Genomic DNA, 20909 nt, shown 5'->3' on the forward strand with positions numbered 1-20909 from the left:
GGACACGGGCCTAGAGGTACCACAGGTCTGGCTTGTCAAGACTCTTATGTCCAGAAAAAAATGAGCCTGTTCAGGCTGAGACTTGCTCCTTGTTTAGGCTTCTAGAGGGGATACAAATTAGGAGTTTCACTGCAGTGTTGGGAGGGGCAGCTATAGTCTTTTGGCAGCTCATGACCCAGGATGAACAGCAGGTGTATTATTTTAATTAATTAATTAAATTAATTTTATTTGGGGCTTACTGTGGTGTGCCAGCAGCAGACTGCCATTGTGACTTATTGGGAATGTTTCCATTGGGCTGATTTACCAGGCCAGCTCATACCCAGCCCAAGGGAATGACAGCACCACCACCCTGACTATGGGACTGAGCATGCTGAAGTGCTGCTTTCACATCCCACTCTGCCAGTTCTCTGATGATTCTCTAAGACATACTTGCTTTAAAAATGATGTACCGACATAAATAGCCACTGATGCACCCCTTTCTCCTTCCCATCACATTTTGACAATTGCTCTCCTGAGGCCTACAAGTAAGAAGCAACCAAAAGGAGGGAAAGCAAGTGGCTAAGGAGATGGTGCTTGATCCAGTTTGTTATCTCACACGCACATCACATTAGGGCCTCAGACCATAAGATGAGACCTGCTGGATCAGACCCAGGTCCATCTATTCCAACATAAAACTGTTTGACAGCAGCCAATCAGTTGCCCTGGAGGGCTGAATAAACGGCACAGAGACTGAAACCCTTCCCTACTGCTGTCTCCCAGCACTGGGATTCAGAGGTGTGCTGCCTCTGTATATGGAAGTCCCCTTCACTCATCACAGCTAGCAGACAGCCATTGAAGGATCTCTCCACTGCCACTTTCTGTAACTCTGTTTTAATACTATCTATGCCCATGGCCATTGCCACCTTCACTGGCATTTAATTCTACAGTTAAATTACTTGTTGAGAAATATTTCCATGTTTGTCTTGAACTTATTTCTCAACAATTTCATTGAGTGACCCACCCCCAGTTCTATTCTGCTTCTTCAGTAACATTTTAGACCCAGATCTGTAAGACTTATAAGCATTCAGCAAACACAGAAAAGGCTATGGGCTTCACCTTGTCTGTGGTGAATGCACACAGTGAAATTGTGGCAGGATGCAGCAAAACTCTTTTCTTCTTCCCCCACCCTGCCAGTCCACTGGGGGAATGGAAGCCTGTGAGTCTAGTCCTCTCCCTTCCCTCAGGCAAAGAGCACAAGCTAAGACTAGTTTGCATTCCATGCCTGAGTGGAAGGGCAAGAGGTCAGCAAGGGATAGGTGAGGCATGCAGGGGTCACCCACTCTCTGTAGCACCGGTGAATGTAAATGGGCAGAGAGAAGAGGAAAGCGGGTGCTGTTGGGATCCCCCTCTCTGCAGGCCCACATTAAGAACTCAATGTTAAGAAAACACCATCTACCTCAAAGCAGACGGAGAGGCCCTTGGCTCTCTCCATCTCTGCTCCTGGCACTCTTGGAAGTTGTAAGTGTACTTGGTGCCTTGAGCAGAGACAGGCAGGTAAACAACCAAACTGGATTTTTATTGTACCCAACTTCCCCTGCTGTGCAAGAGCATCAGCACTCAGTGGCCCCAACGATGACTGCTTTACATTTTAAAACCACGATGTTTAATGTTCTTAAAGTTATTTTAACTTTTTAAACCCTCCTTTCTGCCCGTGATTTGAACATTGGAAATTTATTTTGTCTTTAATCAACAGCAAGGGTACATCTCCCCACCCAGCCCCCACCAGTGCACATAATGGAACTATGCAGTGCAAGAAAGTAAAAATCCAGCATGCAAGGACTGATGCAGAATATTGTGCCAGGCAGTACCCTCTTGTCACAAAAAAGGCCGGATTTCTACTACTAGATGGAGGGTAGCAGAATTCAGCTAATCCTCAGAATCCAGGTCTGTTGATATTAATATGCTGTTGCCAAGAAAATGGCACTGGGGGGGTCCAATCCCAATGTAAGCCTGTTAAACCCACAACCCAAATCAGTACACATGTACAGAGATGAACTCTAAAATGCTCTTTCCAACACCAATGGAAAAGAGCACAACTGCAAAAATAGAAACACAAAGAATTCTCTTCTGCAGTTTTTAGGGCTAAGTGCAAGTATTAGGTGACTGGGACCTGCAGGCATTCTTCTTTCCCACCCCAGTTTATTGTAACCATGGTGCATTGTTACATCTTCACCCATGTTGGCTATGCTGAAGTTTAAGCCTTGATTTGAAATAGGGAGGGGGACAAGCAGTTTGTGTTCCTTGACTAGTGGAGAGGAGGAAGCATGCTGCCTTCATTCTCTCTTACCATGGTTTAGGAGATTGGGCACATTATATTTGTATGGAACACAGAGCGTGCTGCTTCCTAAGGGGGCGAACAAGGAGACAGAAACAAAATCATTCAGTGGTGCCCCCTCTGGCAGAAAGGATGTTGCAAGGAACGCCATTTGACCTGAGTGATGGGTTTAAAATGATAAAAGGAAGTAGAAGAAGAAAGGCTGGCAGTATTCAGGACAGCACAGAATCAGCCCATATTTTCAAAGGGTAACCGTGTCGGTCTGCAATAGAAAAGCCAGATTTGAGTGCTGTAACACTTCAGAGGGCACCTCTCAAAAGCCCAAAGATCATGTAGCGCTCAAATCTAGCTTGGTCCATACTGACATTCTAATTCATTGTGCCACCTTTATCCTCATTGAAAGAAATATTTCCCTATCTTAATTTATTCTAAGAAGCCAGCACCAGCTGGGTATTAATCTTTCCACATGCTCTTCAGAGCATTCCTGGTGCACTTCATCTTCCACAAAGGCATTCCAGAATGACACGTTCCCTGAGAATCTCTCCTGTTCAGCTGCTCCAGATATCTTAATGCCCTTGCAGGACTGCAAGTCAGCTAGCCCACGTTATCCTCCAGAGGAACAGGCCCTCTGCTTGGGAGCATCTGGTCTGTCTGCCAAAGCATGAGGACAGGCCATTTTTCTTCTTTTAGATGTCAATGATGACAAAGACCTCAGGTTTTTCATCCTCATGGATCTGCATTGCTGAGTATGTTATCGCTTTGACCTCTGTGCCCTGAGGGGGAATAAGAAAAGCAAATGCAATTGTGCAGCTATGTTCCTAGATTCCTGTGTACAAAGGATTTTTTTCAGTCAAAACATCCTCATTCCCCTAGAATTCCTTCAATTCTGTGTTCAATTGCATCTTTTCATCCAGATATTGTCCCATTTTCCAAGGCCTAGCACAGACAAAATGCCATCCAGTTTCCAAACAGTGGTTTTGCAAATGGGAGCACTTAATGGATTTCCATGTTCATGTGGGCATTCTCCCTTCCCTTCTACTTTGCAGCCTTTCCAGGGTTATCATTAAGTCTTGTCTTAACTTATTGCCAGCTACATTTACCAAGCTGATTTGCAAGTGGGTTTGTAGGCCATACCCTAAGTTTAATGATCATTAAAAACTAATAATATTCTGGCCCTAAATTACAGGCCAAAGTTTAAAGTCTAAAGGACAGGCCAAGACCTGCAACTGTAGAGTCGTTCCTCTTTTTAGTACTGTCAACAAGAACCCACATGTCTGATTTACCCAACTGACACATCTTGTGGTTAGCTTCGCTTGAAAAACATAAGTTTTCAGAGGCTTTTGTAATAACAGGTGACCCCAGGCAATGTTAGGACATCACATAATGGTTATAGATAATTAGACGCTAAAGAGGCTGGGTCCATGAGAATAGAGGTAGCCAATCAACCGCAGGAATATTGATGTAAGAGTGGTGGCATGATGCTGAATAACCAACCAATGTTTGCAAAGTTGTGATTTCTATGTGTGGAATAAAGAGGAAGTACCTTAAATTCATTTTACCACTAATATGTCCTGTGCGGGTTATTCTGGCTGAACCCCAAAGGGACACACTTTTGTGTAACAATAGTTACCGAAAATGTATTTCTTCTACATCTCCCCAATGGGGACCCAAAGCAGTTGACAGTGTTCTCTGCTCCTCCATTTTATCTTCACAGCAGCCTTGTAAGGCAGGATAGGCTGAGAGTAAGTGACTAGCCCAAGGTCACCCAGCAAGCTTCTATGGCATAGTAGGGATGTGAACCTGCGTTTCCCAGATTCTATACTGACACTCTAACCACAACACCACACTGGCTTCTGTGCAGTTGTATTATTATATTATTATAACCACTACTTCCAAAACTAAAAGGGACAGAATGAATGCCCATGCAGGAGAGAGGAAGAGGAATGGGTGGGGACTCCTAAGCAACAAGCCACGTTTGAGTGAATGCCCCGTGGAACATCCACAGCAGGCCCCAAAGGAATAACAGCAGCAATATCTTTCAGCAATATCTTTTAAGGAAGACTGTGGGATAGCATACTGATTAATTGTGTTTATTTTATTGTGTAAATTATTAATGTATTTTAATTCTTAATTTTATTGTTAGAATTTTTATGTTGTGAGCCGCCCTGAGCTTGCTTTGGTGGGGTAGGGCGGGATATATATCAAATGAAATAAATAAACTGAATACTAGGAAGGGACATGTTATCACAATCAGTAGCTTCTGCTGTAACCTCCCCACCCCAGCCTCCATTCTGAGGACATTCTCCATGTCAGAGGCACCATCTCTTCTTATTGTCTTCCAAAGAATCTGAGGCAGTAACATGCCTTGTGGGTTGTGCTGTTAAGCTTTTTGCAATATTTCTGACAGGAGACCCTGGAGATTAGAGAAAATTGGGGACAAGGAAATAAGGCAGCCACAGGAGCCTGAGACATACATGGACGTAGAAGTTTGAGTCCCAGAATGGCTAGTAATGCTTGCCCTGCTTCTAGCACATAGAACCACATGCACACATACACATACACACACACACATAACAATTTATAACATACCTGAGGATGTTTGAGCAGAGAGAATTCTTCCCCCCACCTTAAAAGGCAAATAATAACACATAATAATACTAATACTACTAATTAGTACTACTAATAGTAATAATAAATGTATTAGTAAAGTGCTGAATGAAATTATACGGTTTGAACAAACAAAAATCACCGGTCCTTTTCAGGCAGATGTCTAGAACAGTGGCTCCCAACCTTTCTGGCACCAGGGACCAGTTTCATGGAAGACAATTTTTCCATGGACCGTGGGGGAAGTGACATTGGACTTTTTGCCCCCCCAGGCTGCCCCCCCTGCCTGCGCCCCATTCCTCCCCCCCCCAGGGGGTCTTTAAATGGGGGAAAGACCAGGGTTGCTTCTACTGCCTCCTGCTAGGCAGCCAGGCAGAAGAGGCCAATCTGCCGCCCCCTCCCATTTAAGGACGCCCACTGATCAGCGGGGGTCTATAAATGAGTGGTAGGCAAATGTAGCAGCAGTGCTGTCCTGCCCGCCCAGGAGCTGGGCAGATGAAAGAGATGGTGTGGCCTCGTTCCAAGGCTGCCTCCCTTCAGAGCGAGGCAGCACTGCCTCTTTCGTTCACCTGAGTTCCAGGCAGGTGAGAGGGGCAGTGCGGCACCTCTGCCCCGTGGCCCAGTTGTTAACAGGCCACAGACCAGTACCAGTCCATGGCCCAGGGACTGGGGACCCCTGGTTTAGAATGCCAGTTCTGAGGGACTAAATGCTAAATGACCACCAGCACATGACCAATACCCAAGGTCAGAGGAACCAGACTACAAAGTGTGAGAGAATACAGATGAGCAGTGCTAATGCAGTAAGCACACCCCAGAATCAAGAATCAGATGAACCTCAAAGTCAAGCCAGAACCCAAAGCGGGCAATTTTTTTTAAAACAGGATGACTACATCTAGAAAGAGGGAACATTAGTATCCAAATCAGCACCCTCCAAAGCAAGTAGAGCCCCAGATGTGGTCTCTCTCCCACTCCACTGCTCTTATTTAATTTTACTCTTCTCTCCGATGGAAAGACAAAGCAACTTACACTGTTCCCCACTGATGAGAACGGCTGCGTATAAATGAAGCAAATAAATAGCTGAAATACTGTTTCAAGAAATGTAGCATATATATTTAATAAACAAACACAAAGTAAAGTCTCTGTGGGAAATTTGGTGCTGAAAATCCCACTTTGAGACTTCTGTTTCACAGTGCACAGACAGTCTTGGCACTGGACAGATGTGTCTTATTCCATCAAATTCCAATATTTCTCTTTGAAATTTAATTCTTCTGCTTACTCACCCAATGGACCTTAATCTGAAGCTTGTTCGATCAATAGAAAGCACTTTCACTTCCTACAAGAAAAAAGAGGATTTTTTTTCTTCCCCCCCACACTTAAAAAAAAGTTATTAAATGCCTTGCCCTTTCACAGAGCTCTATCATTTTGCAAATGCGCCTTGACATCTTAAATCCAAACAAAAGAATTTCACCTATCTCTAAGACTTCCCAGCAGAAGTACAATGGAATTCAGAAAAGGGAAGGGAACCTCAAATCCACCTTTGTCTCCATCTATCTCTTTCCCCCAGCTTCAACATCTTCTACAACTTTCCATTTAAACATCTGCATAAATATTCTAAATTACCATCTGAATACTGATAACATATTGCAGGCAATCCCCCTCTCGGAAGCACACCTTAATGGGGTGAGGGAGTTTCTGTGTGTCAGCAAAGCTGAAAGCAATACTGTAAGGAGTCTAAACTCCTAACAGAGTCACTCAAGGTGGAATGGTCACAGCTGAGACACCAGAGGAAGATGCATCCAACTCTGTTGGGGATCAACGGCAACACCAGCAGAAGAGAACAGACAGTTCCAGTGGTGATGGGGGCTGAAGAATACTTGAAGGGTAGCTACTAGGGGTGTGCAAAAAACATGGTATTATTTGGGTTTGGGTATACTGAAAAAAATTGATATTTCCTGATATTCCCCAAAGCCCAATACTGGTGTGGTATTTGGATTCAGTAAATATTCGAGATTGCCAAATTTTTCTTATCCAATGAACCTGAGAAGAAAAAAACTCCAAGAGGATCAGCCGGAGCTCCTGGGCTGGCACCTCTTTGCTGCTCAGTTTAAACCAAGTAGCAAAGAGGAGCCAGTCCCAGTTAAGGTGGTGCAGAGCTGTCAGTTCCTGCCACCCTGGCTAATCTTGGGTTGGCTCCTCTTTGTAGTTCAGTTTGAGCTGCAAAGAGGGGCCAACCCCAGCCAAGGGTTTTCCCCACAGACTCTGCTGAGCAGCCCAGTTTAAACAGAACTGCCCAACAGAGCCTGCCAAGTAACCGATCCTGCAGTGAATATTTTACCCACAGGCTCGGCTGGGGTGCTGCTGGGCAGACCAGTTTAAATTGGACTGCCCAACAGAGCCGCCCTCATCCTTCATTGTTTCCAATTGTTTCCAATGGAAGGGAGAAAGGCATTTATAAGGATCATGGTCTCTTTAATTGCCTTTTGCAAGCTACAAATGAACTCCAAAGCATTTAAAGGTCTTGTGGCTCTTCACAACTGATTACATAGATGGTATCATCAGGAAAGGTTTGGTTTTTTGGACCATGGCTTACTTTCAAGATGAAGCTTGTCCATCAGGAGATGGTTTGCACCTTACGATGGTAGGAAAGAAATTGTTTGGCAAGAGCCTTGCAAACCTAATAAGGAGCACTTTTAACTGAATCCTATTGGGAAGTGAGACAAAAATTCAAAGCCTAGAATGATGCCAATAACTGCAGATAAGAACACTAAAGTTTTGCAGGGAGTGACACATATACTAGGTAATAACTTGCGGCAAAGTACAGAAACATAAACTATGGAATCTGATGTCTCTATGCTAATGCACAGAGTATGGGAAACAAGCAGGAGGAACTTGGAGTCCTAATATAGGAAGGAAACTATGACCCTTATTGAAATTTGGTGAGATGAAGTAACAGTTGGAATATTAGGCCTGAGGGGTACAGCTTGTTTAAAAAGGACAGACAAATAAAGGGAGAGGAGCAGCATTATATGTAAAAGAGGTATATGCTTGTGTAGAAATATGTGAATCTGAGCATGGACGTTTCATTGAGTCTCTGGGTAGAAATAAAAGGAATAAGAAATAATACTGATATTATGGTGGGGGATCTGCTATAGACCACCAAGCCAGGCAGAGGAATTGGATGAGACACTCCTAGTACAGATTTCAAAGTTCTCAAGGAGATGGAATACAGTGTCATGGGAGATTTCTTTTTTTTTACTAGAGTTACTTTCCAATAACTCGTTTACTGGCCATTCCTATGCAATAGTTAATGAATCCATATAATAAACTTATACTTTTTTTTAAAAAAATCACAGCTCTGAAAGAAGAGGGCAGTCAACACGTTCTCTTCTTTACAGGACAGGAGGAAGGGGAAATAAGATTACACATAGATTTGAAGGCAGGGACACAATCCTATTTGCATCATTTGGCTTTCATTTCCAAGGGGAGAAATAAGGAGGGACAAAACAGAGGCAAGTTTGGTATGGACTGGATTCCAGATCTCCAGCTTAAAAGTTCATCCATGAATTCACATTATCTCAGCAGTCTCTCCAACAACAGTGAAATAGCTCTCCTGAACAGCAGGTGGTCCTTATCCTCAGTCCAGATACTATATACGCCTTGCCATAACGCATATGGTACTTGCACTTACAAGAGTGCAGTAATGCCATCAGAGGGGTTATCTGGAAGTTACATCCCCCGCCTTGCTTGAAAGCCAATGCCTTCAGCTGCAGCCATGGGATACTTATTTGACTTTCTGTGTGCTGCAAATTAAATACGAGACCAGGAATCCCAGGAATATCACAGCACCAAAGACAATGAGCACGGCTTCTAGCAGTTGTAGCAATTTGATCTTATTTGTCACCTTGGATCGGAAGAACTCTGCGTTCCTGTCATCAATTATTGCTGTCTCGTTGAGCCAGAGAATGGGAAAGAGGAAAGGAATCTTTACCTTCTGTAAAGCCATAATTTTTGGAGCAGGTCTCACGACTAAGTTGATCTGCAGCCTACTGGCAAATTGTAATGTAAACCCTGTTGTTGGCTCAATATCTAAATAAGTCATATGCTCTTCTTTATTTGGGTTCATTCCTTCAACACCTTCCCTGATTTCTTCACTTGCATACAATAAGTGAGGCAGTGTAATCACCACTGGCTTGCCTTGTTTACATGTACTGATGTCCAGAGCCCCAGCTATTGTGCAGTTCATTGAAATAACTTTCTCTAGGCAGAAGCAGAGGTTTTCCGGATTGATGAGGGGTGAGGCAAAAGCTCCTGGAGGCACTATGAAGCGATAGAGGGGGATTCCCTTCACAACCTGATCACTATCAAACTCCCCATAAAAGGACCTGCAGATGTCAGAAGAGAAGAAACGCAGCACATCATCCCTCCTGACAAAAGGGGGGAATGATGCCCCATCTGTCCCATTGACCATGTCACAAGAACCTTCCCAGAATGACAGGGTGCTCTTGTTTTTATAGCTCTGGATTAGTGCAGTCTTGTATATATTATCTTTTCCGCTGTAGACAGTGTAAAGGCCGTCAAGTGTTTCATTGTATGGAAGGAAAATTCCCACTTTCTTATCAGTTGGAAAGGGAACTTTCTTCAAAAAAGGATCTTCATAACCCCAGAGCAATTCATTCACTGTTCTGTTCTGAAGCAGGAATGACTTTGAAGACTTCATCCAAACATTCAACAGCATGTGTACAAAATTATTTGGGTACAGGACAGGTGCAGTTACAAGTGCAAGGTTGACAACGGTGAAAGTGTCGTTTTCTGGCCCAATTGAAAGAGCAGGTTCAAAGCGAGCAATGTTTGGCAAGAAGTAAGACAACGTCAAGTCTGGATTTTCAGTGATATTTTGTTTGGGTAAAAACCGCACCCTGTACGTGTAAGGGCCCCTTTGTTTCAGAATTGGGCGTGACCCATTCTCCATCACTGCTGATGGGTTCTCCACATTAAAGATCCAGAACTGTCTGTAGACAGCACTTCCAGGTACAATCCAGTTTTCATATGCAATTGTACCTTTTTCAATTATTCTTTCCTTTTTTATTGCCTTCTCAATGAAATAGTTTCCAACTGGTATCAGGGCACCTCCAAGTACAGCCACAATTGCACCAATGATTGCAGCAGCTAACAGGCCACAGTTCTGGTCACAGCCCATTCTCTTCCTTGAAGGCAAGCCTTCAAAGGTGAAACCTCTTCTGCTCCTGGGTGAAGCCTTCAAAGGTGAAGCCTCTTTTGCTCCTGGAGATTCTCTTTGAGCTCTCTTGTTCTGATGCACGGGCATCATCAGAGCATGGGGTCATGCAGTCGGCCTGGGTCATGGGAGATTTCAATTACCCGGGTATCTGTTGGAAGTCCAACTCTGCTAAAAATGAAAGGTCAAATAAATTCCTGACTTGTCTTGTTGACAACATCATTTCCCAGAAAGTGGAGAGGGAAACAAAGGGATCTGCTATCTTGGGCTTGATTCTCACCAAAAGGGAAAACCTGATTCTCACCAAAAGGGAAATAGTGGGCACCTTGAGTAGTAGCAACCATGCAATTTTGGAATTTACAGACCTGGGGAAAGGAAAAGCTGTACATAGACAGACATATAGGTTGGACTTCAGGAAAGCAAATTTTGACAAAGTTATGCTGGGTAGAATCCCATGGTTAGAAATACTTAAGGAGAAGAGAGTTCAAGAGGAATGGGAGTTTGTTAAAATGGAAATATTGACACCACAATCACAAACGATTCCTATGAGAAGGAAAAACTGAAGGAGCCTAAAGAAGTCAAGGTGGCTCCATATATAGTTTTCTAAACCTAAGAACTAAAAAAAAAAAAAATCATTTAGGAACAGAAGGAGGGCCTTATAACCAAGGATGGATATAAACAAATAACCAGTGCTTGTAGAGAGAGAATTTGAAAAGCTAAAGCTCAGTATGAGCTTTTAGTACCCCATCAGTGCTTAGTTTTTGTGGCATACAATAAGTGAGGTCTACATGCTGGTACAGAGCCAGAGAACTGCTTACATGCCCATGGTAATGCTGATCACCACTTTGGGGTCAGGAAGCAATTTTCTCCAGGCCACTTTGGCCAGGGATCCTGGAGGTTTTTTGCCATCTTCTGGGAATGGAGCAGAGGTCGTGGGGCTGTGAGCCAGTTTGGTGTAGTGGTTACGTGTGCGGACTCTTATCTGGGAGAACCGGGTTTGATTCCCCACTCCTCCACTTGCACCTGCTAGCATGGCCTTGGGTTAGCCATAGCTCTGGCGGAGGTTGTCCTTGAAAGGGCAGCTGCTGGGAGAGCCCTCTCCAGCCCCACCCACCTCACAGGGTGTCTGTTGTGGGGGAGGAAGGTAAAGGAGATTGTGAGCCGCTCTGAGACTCTTTGGAGTGGAGGGCGGGATATAAATCCAATATCTTCTTCTTCTTCTGTGAGGTGGAGGTATTTGTGAACTTCTTCCACTGTGCAGGAGATTAGACTAGATGACCTTGGAGGCACCTTCCAACATTGTTATTCTAAGAACTGAGAGCTTTGAGTAACAGGCTACTCCAAGCACTCTGATTGGCCAACTCCATCTAAGGGCAGAAATTTTTATTAGCTGGGTGCTGAAGGGAATGGGCATTCTGGCACAATTCCTGATTGAGAGAAGAGAGACAATTCTATACCTTAATTGTTTAAAATCTGCTCTAAAAAAGACTTCAATTGAGGGTCTGAAAGAATCTTGAATCTCAGCCTGTGCTGAAAGCAGTTTTACACAGACACAAAAACTGGGACTGAGATTTGGTAAGGTTGTTGGTTAGTGAGATGAGACTCCCATTCAGGCCAAAAGAAAAGAATTATATCTTCCAGGGAAATAATCCTTGCCCAGTTAAACAGAGAGAGTTATCTCTGGGAGAAGGAGATCCCTGGTCTGTTGTGAAAGGAAACTGCTTGAGACAACTCAAGTGCTAAACAGAAATTAAAGAATTATAAGAAAGGGAGGTACTGAAGGGAGATACCAGCCTCAAGGAAACAAGAGAAGAAATAGGAAACTCCATTTTAAAACATTGTAATGTTTGTAGATCCAAGCGGGCAGCTGTGTTGGTCTGAAGCAGTTGAACAAAGCAGGAGTCAAGTTGCACCTTTAAGTCCAACCAATTTTTATTTAGAACGTAAGCTTTCGTGTGCTCTTAAGCACACTTCATCAGATGAAGAATCCAGCACAGTGAGCAAAGCCATACATAGTTGAGCAAAGCCATACATAGCTGGTAGGCAGTGGCCCAGAATGTAACACAGTACAGATTTAAGAACCAATGACAGTGAAGTGAAATTATCTGGTAGGCAGTGGTTTAAAATGTAAAATGGTACAATGATGGAATAGTAAAATTAACAAATCGAGCAAACCTTTGATCATGCTACTCAGATCAAAGGTTTGCTCAATTTGTTAATTTTACTATTCTATCATTGTACCATTTTACATTCTAAACCATTGCCTACCAGATAATTTTACTTCACTGTCATTGGTTCTTAAATCTGTACCATGTTGCATTCTGGGCCACTGCCTACCAGCTATGTATGGCTCTGCTCAGCTATGTATGGCTTTGCTCACTGTGCTGGATTCCTCGTCTGATGAAGTGTGCTTGAGAACACACAAAAGCTTACGTTCTAAATAAAAATTGGTTCATCTTAAAGGTGCAACTTGACTCCCGCTTTGTTCAATTGTAATGTTTGGGAAGACACAGGGACAAAATATTAAGATCTCAATAACTAAGAAAATAATCTTCAGTAACTCTCATTACAATCTGTACCACCACTGATTTTTGCCTTGGTTATCAACTCCTGCTTACACCTGACCTTCTGCTGTCTTTTAAATAAAATCCTTTGTTGTGTTTGACTTTTACATTGTCTCATTTGCCATTTGAAGGGGTTCAACCCAAGTGGGCACCTTGTTCTTCCCTAAGGTTCCCTAGTTGGGCTAAAAGTCAAATTATATCTCTGTGACAGAGTGGGACAGTCAGTCTTTTAAAGACAAAAAAGAAAACCACAGTACTTAAGGCAGCTTAGTCACAGAAGAGAACAAAATTTTGGAGCACCCTGAAATTCAAGTTAGCTCACTGCTTTACAATTCTCAGCTGCAACCCCCACACTGCTTTGTGATTCTCACCTGCACTCCACTCCCTATTTGGACTGTCATATTCCACGCCATATGCTGGCTCGTATCTTATCACTTTGCTCAACCAAGTTTGGAGCCTTCCTCCAGCCTAAGGAATCTCCTCTGTCTGAGGAAGGCTTTAAACTTGGCTGAGCAGATAAGAAACTGCTGAGAAGAGAATGGGGCTGAGCCAACAGTTCAGCAGTGCAAATGTGTGTGGCTGGCAGATGACCAATTCTGTGTCATCACTACAGATCTCATCCTTAATGGCGTGGGTCAGTCAGTCCTCAGCGATACCAAGGACTCCTCAGCCTCGTGTATCCAGACTTGAGTTAACAGAAGCTGACCAGCAGGAAAATGAGCTGCAGGCTTGTCAGGATTCACAGCCAACAGCTGGTACAGAGCCACTACTCCCTCCAGTCCTGATTCAGCAAGTGAACCTCAGTTGGCCATTCCCAGCCCACTAGTATCACCCACAGCCCTTAGAGCACCAAAGATAGAGGCTGAGAAGAGAGCTACAGGGAAGACAGTGAAGTGCATGCCTCCTGGCCCAACACCAGCTGCTTGCTGATAACGAAGATGAGTAGTTGCAGGATTGCTTCTGAGCAGCTGTAACTTAGGCATGAGGCTATAAAAACCAGCCAAGAGAGGCTGTTATGCATGGACACAATGAGTATGATAGATGCTAAGTCAATGACTCTGCCTTGCCTGACTTCTGAATCCGACCCTAGACTGGCCAACCCTGCCTTGTCTGATACTTAGAGCCTGCAAGCCAGTACACTTAAGAAATTGGGATCCACCCTCTTCCACAAGATGACAAAAAGATAAGTACTTACCCTGGGAATGAAAAACTCATTTGCACTAAATTTATACAGCCACTCATCCAGAAAGTGAAATAGAAGAGACATCATGTCATGGCCTGTTGGAACAGAAGAAGGAAAAGCTCAGAAGTTCTGGCAGTGCATCACCTTGAGCACCAGGAAGGCCTCCCAAACAAGAGGCAGGCCTCTGAGGAGGCATAAGCTGTTCTCTGATCCCATCTGAGAACCTTTCTTAGATGGGTCAGGAACCAGAACATAGCCCCTTACACTGACTCCCTGCAGCTGGCATCTGCACAATAACAGAACATCTCTACACACACACCCCCTCACTGACTCTTTCCCCCTCCCAAACTGAACCTGGAGGAGCATTTTAATCTCAATTTTTTTTGCTTGCTTATCTTTCATTACTGGAGTTTTTAGCAAATATACCCATACTATGAACAGGCCTGTTAGGAGAAAGCTGGGATCTCCATTCCTACTTGTATCTGACAGAACCATCAACCTGACAATGAACAAATCTATGCAATAAATTTTCTGGACATTGTTAATCCCTGTGGTTAGAGGCCTTAGCCTAAATTTTCAAGAGGGGATCATTAACTGAGACTCTGGGAACACCCTTTATAGAAAGAGAAACAACAGACTCAGTCTTTAGATGCATAGCCATTTATTCAGAAGTACTTGCTAATACATAGTTCTAAGATCAGAATTCAATTACAATTCAGGAATCTTTATAAAGCATGAAGAATGAATACATGGTTTTATGTCTAATGTCCCATAGTGTCTCGCCTATTGTCTTTAGCAAAGCAGAGTTTTATTTATTGCAAAGCATGGTAGCATTTGGTATCTCACCTGTTTTCTAAATAATTGTCTTCACAGAGGCTGGAGGATTCAAGACCTGTTCAGGCTAGTCCTGCCTTTACTGGTCTCTTCTCCCTTCCTTTTATACCAATTTCTGAGCGATCTGACCACACAACTCAACCAGTCTCGTGTGAGGGGTTGGCTCTAAAATCCATTACTCATTGTACCAAAAGTCCCTTCCACGTCAAAACTAGATGGCAAATTTCCAAACTCTTTCCCCATTCCCACTATGGCATTTCTCCACATGTCAGAAGGTTTCATTCTATATCAAAGAATCCATTTTTGGGCCTATTCTAAGCTTTAAACATCTTCTTTCATTAATCTATCATGAACATAACTCCACTAGGACAGGTGAGTTGGATTTCTACCATTAGAAGCTTAGAATTCTTTTCCTTGTTTGAACAGAGAATGTGTAATGAAAAACCATGACTAAGTACTGGGAAATAGTGGATAAATGTGTGCTAATGTATGTAGATATATGTATTCTTTACCTAAAAATATACCATTGAAATGTATTAAATCCAAGAATTTCCCTTAAAAATCCAATTCTTAAGACCTGACATCATCCCCAATCACTTTTAATCACTTATGATCAATTCACAATTTTCTAAAACATTCTATGATCACCTTCTTTCAGTAATAAGTACCTATGTATGATTGAAACAACTTTTATACCAATTCTATATAGTTAATAGACTGCTGTAATTAATCCTTGTATAGATCACTGTATTTCTGTGTGTGAGTCATGCTGCGACCCTTTTCATGACCTCTTACATGTAATCCAGACAGTCTGTGAAAAACAACTCTGTCTCTCATTCCCTCCTCCCTCTCGAAAAGGGAAAGCTACACTATGGCTGAAATTGCTGGATCATTGCCATTTCATATTTCTCCCTATATACAAGTTAAAAAGGGTTTAAACTTGGTCCGTTCTTTCTCCCACCCTTCTCACACAGCAGCATTATCGGGGCATATATTTAAAAGCTTAAAAGACATTTAATTCTCATTGTAAAGATGCCTCTGCCGCCTTCTCTTCACAGGACAAATTTCTAAAGGGTTCTGGCACCGAATTCCAGTATTTGAACATGACAGATCGATAGTCCAGCCCTTGGCTATGTTTGCCTATAGCCACTGTTTATTCTGCCATGCTTACTTTACCACAAGAGTTCATCATGAACTCTTTCCTGTAAAAATCCACAATTAACGCATAGACATCACCTGAAACCTACTAACCAACAAGCATACCTACGTCTCTAGCCACTGTCCTAAACATATCAAATGATCCATTGTATACAGCTAGGCTCTATGCTACAACTGCATCTGCTCCAATCCTACAGAGATTTCCATCGGAGGGATTTACAACAAGCCTTCTTGGAACTAAAGTATCCACCTGATAAAATATCAGTTTCTTACCTCATTACATATACAAAATTCATTTTTACCAAGGACTATATATCCTCTGTAAGGACTATACAGCCTTTATATTTTTATGCATTCCTCTCTCTTTTCTATACATCCTCTACAAGAATTATACATCCTATGTATTTTATGCACTTCTCTCTCTCTCTCTTCTCTTTTGAATAATATAATGGAATACTGTTTGTATTAGAATGCAATATATAGGTATAGATTGTTTCAGACACAACAACTCTAAGAATAACACACTGGCATAGTATTTAGAACAACATACAGTGATCGTTACCTTCACATTTGAGGCGAGGCAGATGGGCATTATAAAGTTAACTTTCCCACAATTAGAAAAGGTTCTCTTACAAACTTATCTCCGATTTTGACATATTTATTGCATTAACTGTTGTTTCCCCTGATTTGGATTCATACAGCTGTTGACCCTGTTGTCCCTGCTGTGTCTAAAAATGTCTACATCATGTTATATGCTAATTTGATTTTTTCCTCAACCCTGTCTATAAGTTTGAATGCTTTTCTCACATTTCATTGTATCTGAAAAAGTGTACATACAAAAGCTTATACCTTGAATAAAACTTTGTTGATCTTAAAGGTGCTACTGGACTCTAACTTAATTCTGTATCTTGCAAAATGAGCTTTGGCTGATGAAAGCTTATACCTAGGAAATTTTGTTGGTCTTTAAAGGTGTTGCTGAACTCGAATCTTGCTCCTATAGTCTCTGCTGACAACCTACAGTTCCTGTCCACACAATGTAGTAGTGCTTTATGAATGGGCAGTATCCAATGTCTCATTTGGGTAGCATCACCCCCTTCTCCTTTACATACTCCCCCCCCCTCAATTAAATGCAGCACATCTACAAACCCATGCACTGCTTTGCAATACACAGCAAATATCAGAACAGGTAACTCCTGCACTCTCTATTATGTGTTTAATTGTTGCACAAAAAATTACAAACAGGAAAGACAAACTGTCAATTTTTGGATGGTGAGGGCAGATCAAGGACAGGCAGTGGTAGAAAGGGATTGTGGGAAGTTTGTGCAGATATCTTTGCAAAAGAAACCAAGGTGAGGTTGTCTGAAATAGGTGGGGAGGTGATTCTAGGAGGGAAAACCCTTTCTGTTGGCTAGAGTAAACAGCACCAGAATAGCTAATAATCAGAGAAGGCACAAAAGTTGCAGGCAGATCAATGGTCTAATTCAGTACTGGGCAGCTGCATGCCTCAGGAAGCCAACGCTGGATGGATTTCCATGTTTTGCTTTCCAGCAATCAGATCCAGGTCCATAAGCAACCTCTTACCCTCAGCCTCCACCTCAACCGTGTCCAGGGGCTCAACCGTCTCTGTGTCCGTCATGTACCCAAACATAGCCATCACGCATTGCTCAAAGGCCTCTTCCAGAGTGTCTCCCCAGGCATGCAACCTAAGGGAATATCAGCACTCATTAGCCCTCTGTGGAACAGCTCTAAAAAGCAAAACACAGAAGCCTGCAGGCAAGAAACTTGAGGACATCATACTGGAAACAGCAGAGGAGCTCCACATCTTACAAGAATATTAACTATTTATTATAAGAAAAAAAAAAACCTGAACTCTGTTTTGTTGGCCCTTGAATTGTTGCCCTCTCCCATCTGCAGCCTTTAGGGGTTACCCATACTCTCGTGAAGCCAGATATGTAAACATGTAAAACTCACTGCTACAGAATGTAATGATGATTATTATCCCAAGTAGCTTTAGAAGGAATACATTCATGGCCAATTCATGGTCCATCAATTAGTTATAATGTCTAAGTGAAACTTCCATATTCAGAGGAAATGTACCTGTAAATACCAGTTACTTGGGAACAACATAGTTTTGGCCTCTATACCCTGCTTGCAGGGATTCCTGGGGGCATCTGACTAGCCTATAAGGAAAACATGATGTTGCACTAAATGGACTAATGGTCTGGCCCAGCCGGGCTCTTATTTGACCCAAGAAAAGAAGGTATGTGGATACGATAGTTATTCATATAATAACAATAATTATGCTTAAAATCCTGAGCCATAACAAGCCTTTAACAGATATAGAATTTTTTGGACATTATCCACATGCAGGTCATGTGAATACAGTAACCAAGAGCATCCAACTACACTCACTGCTGTCATCTTTGAACTTTACAATGAAGTTAGTGAAGCTGGATGCTCTTGATTAACTATACTGACATGATTTTTGAGATCTTTAAGCCTTTGGTGGATTTGTTATGCTGACAAGTATGTTGAAATCTGTCTGACTTTGAAGAAGGTTACATAAGGAAATGCGTGAGGAGCTGCCCGGCACCCCATTGATGAATTGCTGAAGTGGAATTTTACAGTTCTTTACTGGTTGGATTGTAATATTACTGACTGGATTAGAGTTTCACTTTCATAGACCTGGATGAAGTTCTATACTAGCTGAATTATAATAAGGTCCATGATTAGGTAAAAGTAGTCCCCTGTGCAAGCACCAAGTCATAACCGACCCATGGGGTGATGTTACATCATGACATTTTCATGGCAGATTTTTACAGCGTGATTACTTATACTGAAAAAAACTACGCTGTTTAAAGGACACATATTTTACAATGATTAGGCATTGATAAAAGTTTCCATTAATGTATAGTGATCAAATGTAGATAATGTCCAAAATGTTTGGTCCTCAACATTTTCTATATTTGGTGAATTTTATCTGCATTAAATAAGTCTTGTGGAGTGGTGGCTTAATCGTTAGAGCTAAGGATTTTAAGCACAATCCAGTAATAGCACCAATTACTGGATCCACATACTCTGTATTCTTGTCAACAGTTTAGATGCAGTTCCACCACAGTTTTTCTTTTTCCAAGCAAAGAAGGGTCACTTGCAAAAAATTAGATATTTAACTCAAAGTATGTTGCCTGATCTCTCCATAAAAAGTGTTCAAGACAGCTTACAATACTGAAATATTCAACACAATAAAATAGCAGTAATAAAACATATAAAATATATAACATAAGCAATAAATAGGAACAACTGGTAATGTAGCATTTGAAATATTTTCCCCAGAGTGCAGAAAAAGACTTGTACAAGTGAAGAACCCAAACTATATAGATATATGCACACACACCACCCATCCCTTAGACTACCTCTAAGGAAAGATAAAATTCACCAGGTATAGAAATACTTACTGCACATCAGCAGTATGATCCAAATCTAAAAAGGGATTTAAATCAGGGAGGAAAATGAGATCATTTTTGCAACGTCATAAGTAGATTTAAGACCTTCACAGTAAACAAGTGACCCCGAACCCCATCAACTACCCCACCACTTTTTTTTGGGGGGGGGGTCAGTTAACAAGGCCCAAGGGGGCAGGCTAACTTCTTACAAGTGAACCGCATAGAGCGGCAAGTTCCCGCAAAGGGCCGGCTCATTTCCGGTCAGAGCGAACGTGGACGTCGGCCTCTAAAGCCTTCGCTCCCCTTGCCCACCAAAACTCGCAGCAGCGCATCCACGGGGAGCGCCTGATAATTCCCCAGAGGCTAGGCCAGAACCTTGCAGGCTTAAGCCCGCATGTGGAGAAGCAGCTGGACCCCACCCCCACCAGGAGCTCGCGATCCCCCCGCCTCCGGGCTCTAACAGCCACAGAGACACTCACACTCGTATTTCCTCTGGATGGGAGGATACTTGGCTTTGATGCCTTTTTGCGCCTCGTTCAAGTTATAATCTCGCTGATCGTCTGCCATGGCTGGAATCGCTTCCTCGTTTGCAAAAAGGGGTGGGGAAAATGGCCTCAGCTTCGGGGAAGTTTGCAACAGCCGATGCCCCGATTTAAAAGGACAGCTACCTAAAAAAAAAAAGCCTTACATCCCACCTCGCCACACTCCGCGGGGACCAGAGTCTGATCACGATCTACTATCCGCGGACATTTCCAAAGCAGTAATACATAAATAAACGTAATAAATATAATATACTAATATAATATAATACCGATATAATAACCAATTTTAACCTAATAAATATAATAAAATGTAACAATAAAAAAATATACAGTTTTAATTAAGCAGGTTTAATGCAAGGATTAAGTAAGGTACTGAAAAGGCTTCATTTCCCTCCCCACCACCCACGGGAAATCTTGGCGTGAGCATTTACCGCAATTGAGCAGTTATGGTGCTTTTTTGCATAACTTTGGAGCAACGCGGTTGTTTTAAACTCCGTTACCCGAGAACTTCTGTCCGTCTCTCTCCTCTTGCAGGATAACCACCTTGCTGGCTCTTCTTAGCAGTCCTCATACCCTCACCGCAACAGTTTGGAGATGAGTGATTTTACTGGCCGACCTTACAAGACAATTAAAGAATACCTGAAGTGTTTTTCGAGATCTGCATAGAGCTCCCCAGATTCCCCCCAGGTAACTGCAGCAAAGGCGCCAGGCTGCCACTGACCAGAGGGGGCGCAAAAGGCAATTTACAGTGCCATCCTAAACAGTCGCACCCTTGTAAAGTTATTGACGTCAACAAAATTAGAAGGGAGCTGAGCTTTTGTTATAGAAAAAGCCCACAGGAACTTATTTGCATATTAGGCCACACCACCTGATGTCACCATTGTTTTGCACAGGGCTTTTTTGTAGAAAAAGACCAGCAGGAATTATTTGCATATTAGGCCACACATCCCTGCTGCCAAGGCAGCTGGAACTGCCTTCCTGTTTAAAAAAAAACCCTGGAAGGGAGTAACTTCGTAATTTTAGAGGGAGGGGGG

The 20909-nt window shown here is 42.6% G+C and overlaps 2 protein-coding genes across 2 annotated transcripts; both read right to left on the bottom strand.

Annotated features, from left to right (window-relative positions):
• Nucleotides 1-1625: 1625 nt before the first annotated feature.
• ZBTB8OS (zinc finger and BTB domain containing 8 opposite strand) lies at nt 1626-20626 on the bottom strand. Its single transcript, XM_060258287.1, has 8 exons — nt 20515-20626; nt 19813-20001; nt 19346-19370; nt 17472-17593; nt 13911-13993; nt 6199-6251; nt 4904-4940; nt 1626-3087 (listed from the first exon to the last, which is right to left on the bottom strand). Exons 1-8 carry the CDS (start codon nt 20537-20539, stop codon nt 3001-3003), a joined length of 621 nt encoding a protein of 206 aa, XP_060114270.1. The 5' UTR covers nt 20540-20626; the 3' UTR covers nt 1626-3000.
• LOC132586271 (platelet glycoprotein 4-like) lies at nt 8160-11020 on the bottom strand. Its single transcript, XM_060258286.1, has one exon. It carries the CDS (start codon nt 10242-10244, stop codon nt 8700-8702), a length of 1545 nt encoding a protein of 514 aa, XP_060114269.1. The 5' UTR covers nt 10245-11020; the 3' UTR covers nt 8160-8699.
• Nucleotides 20627-20909: the final 283 nt, after the last annotated feature.

Source organism: Heteronotia binoei, chromosome 17 (assembly GCF_032191835.1).
Source record: "Heteronotia binoei isolate CCM8104 ecotype False Entrance Well chromosome 17, APGP_CSIRO_Hbin_v1, whole genome shotgun sequence".
Classification (NCBI taxonomy): domain Eukaryota; kingdom Metazoa; phylum Chordata; class Lepidosauria; order Squamata; family Gekkonidae; genus Heteronotia; species Heteronotia binoei.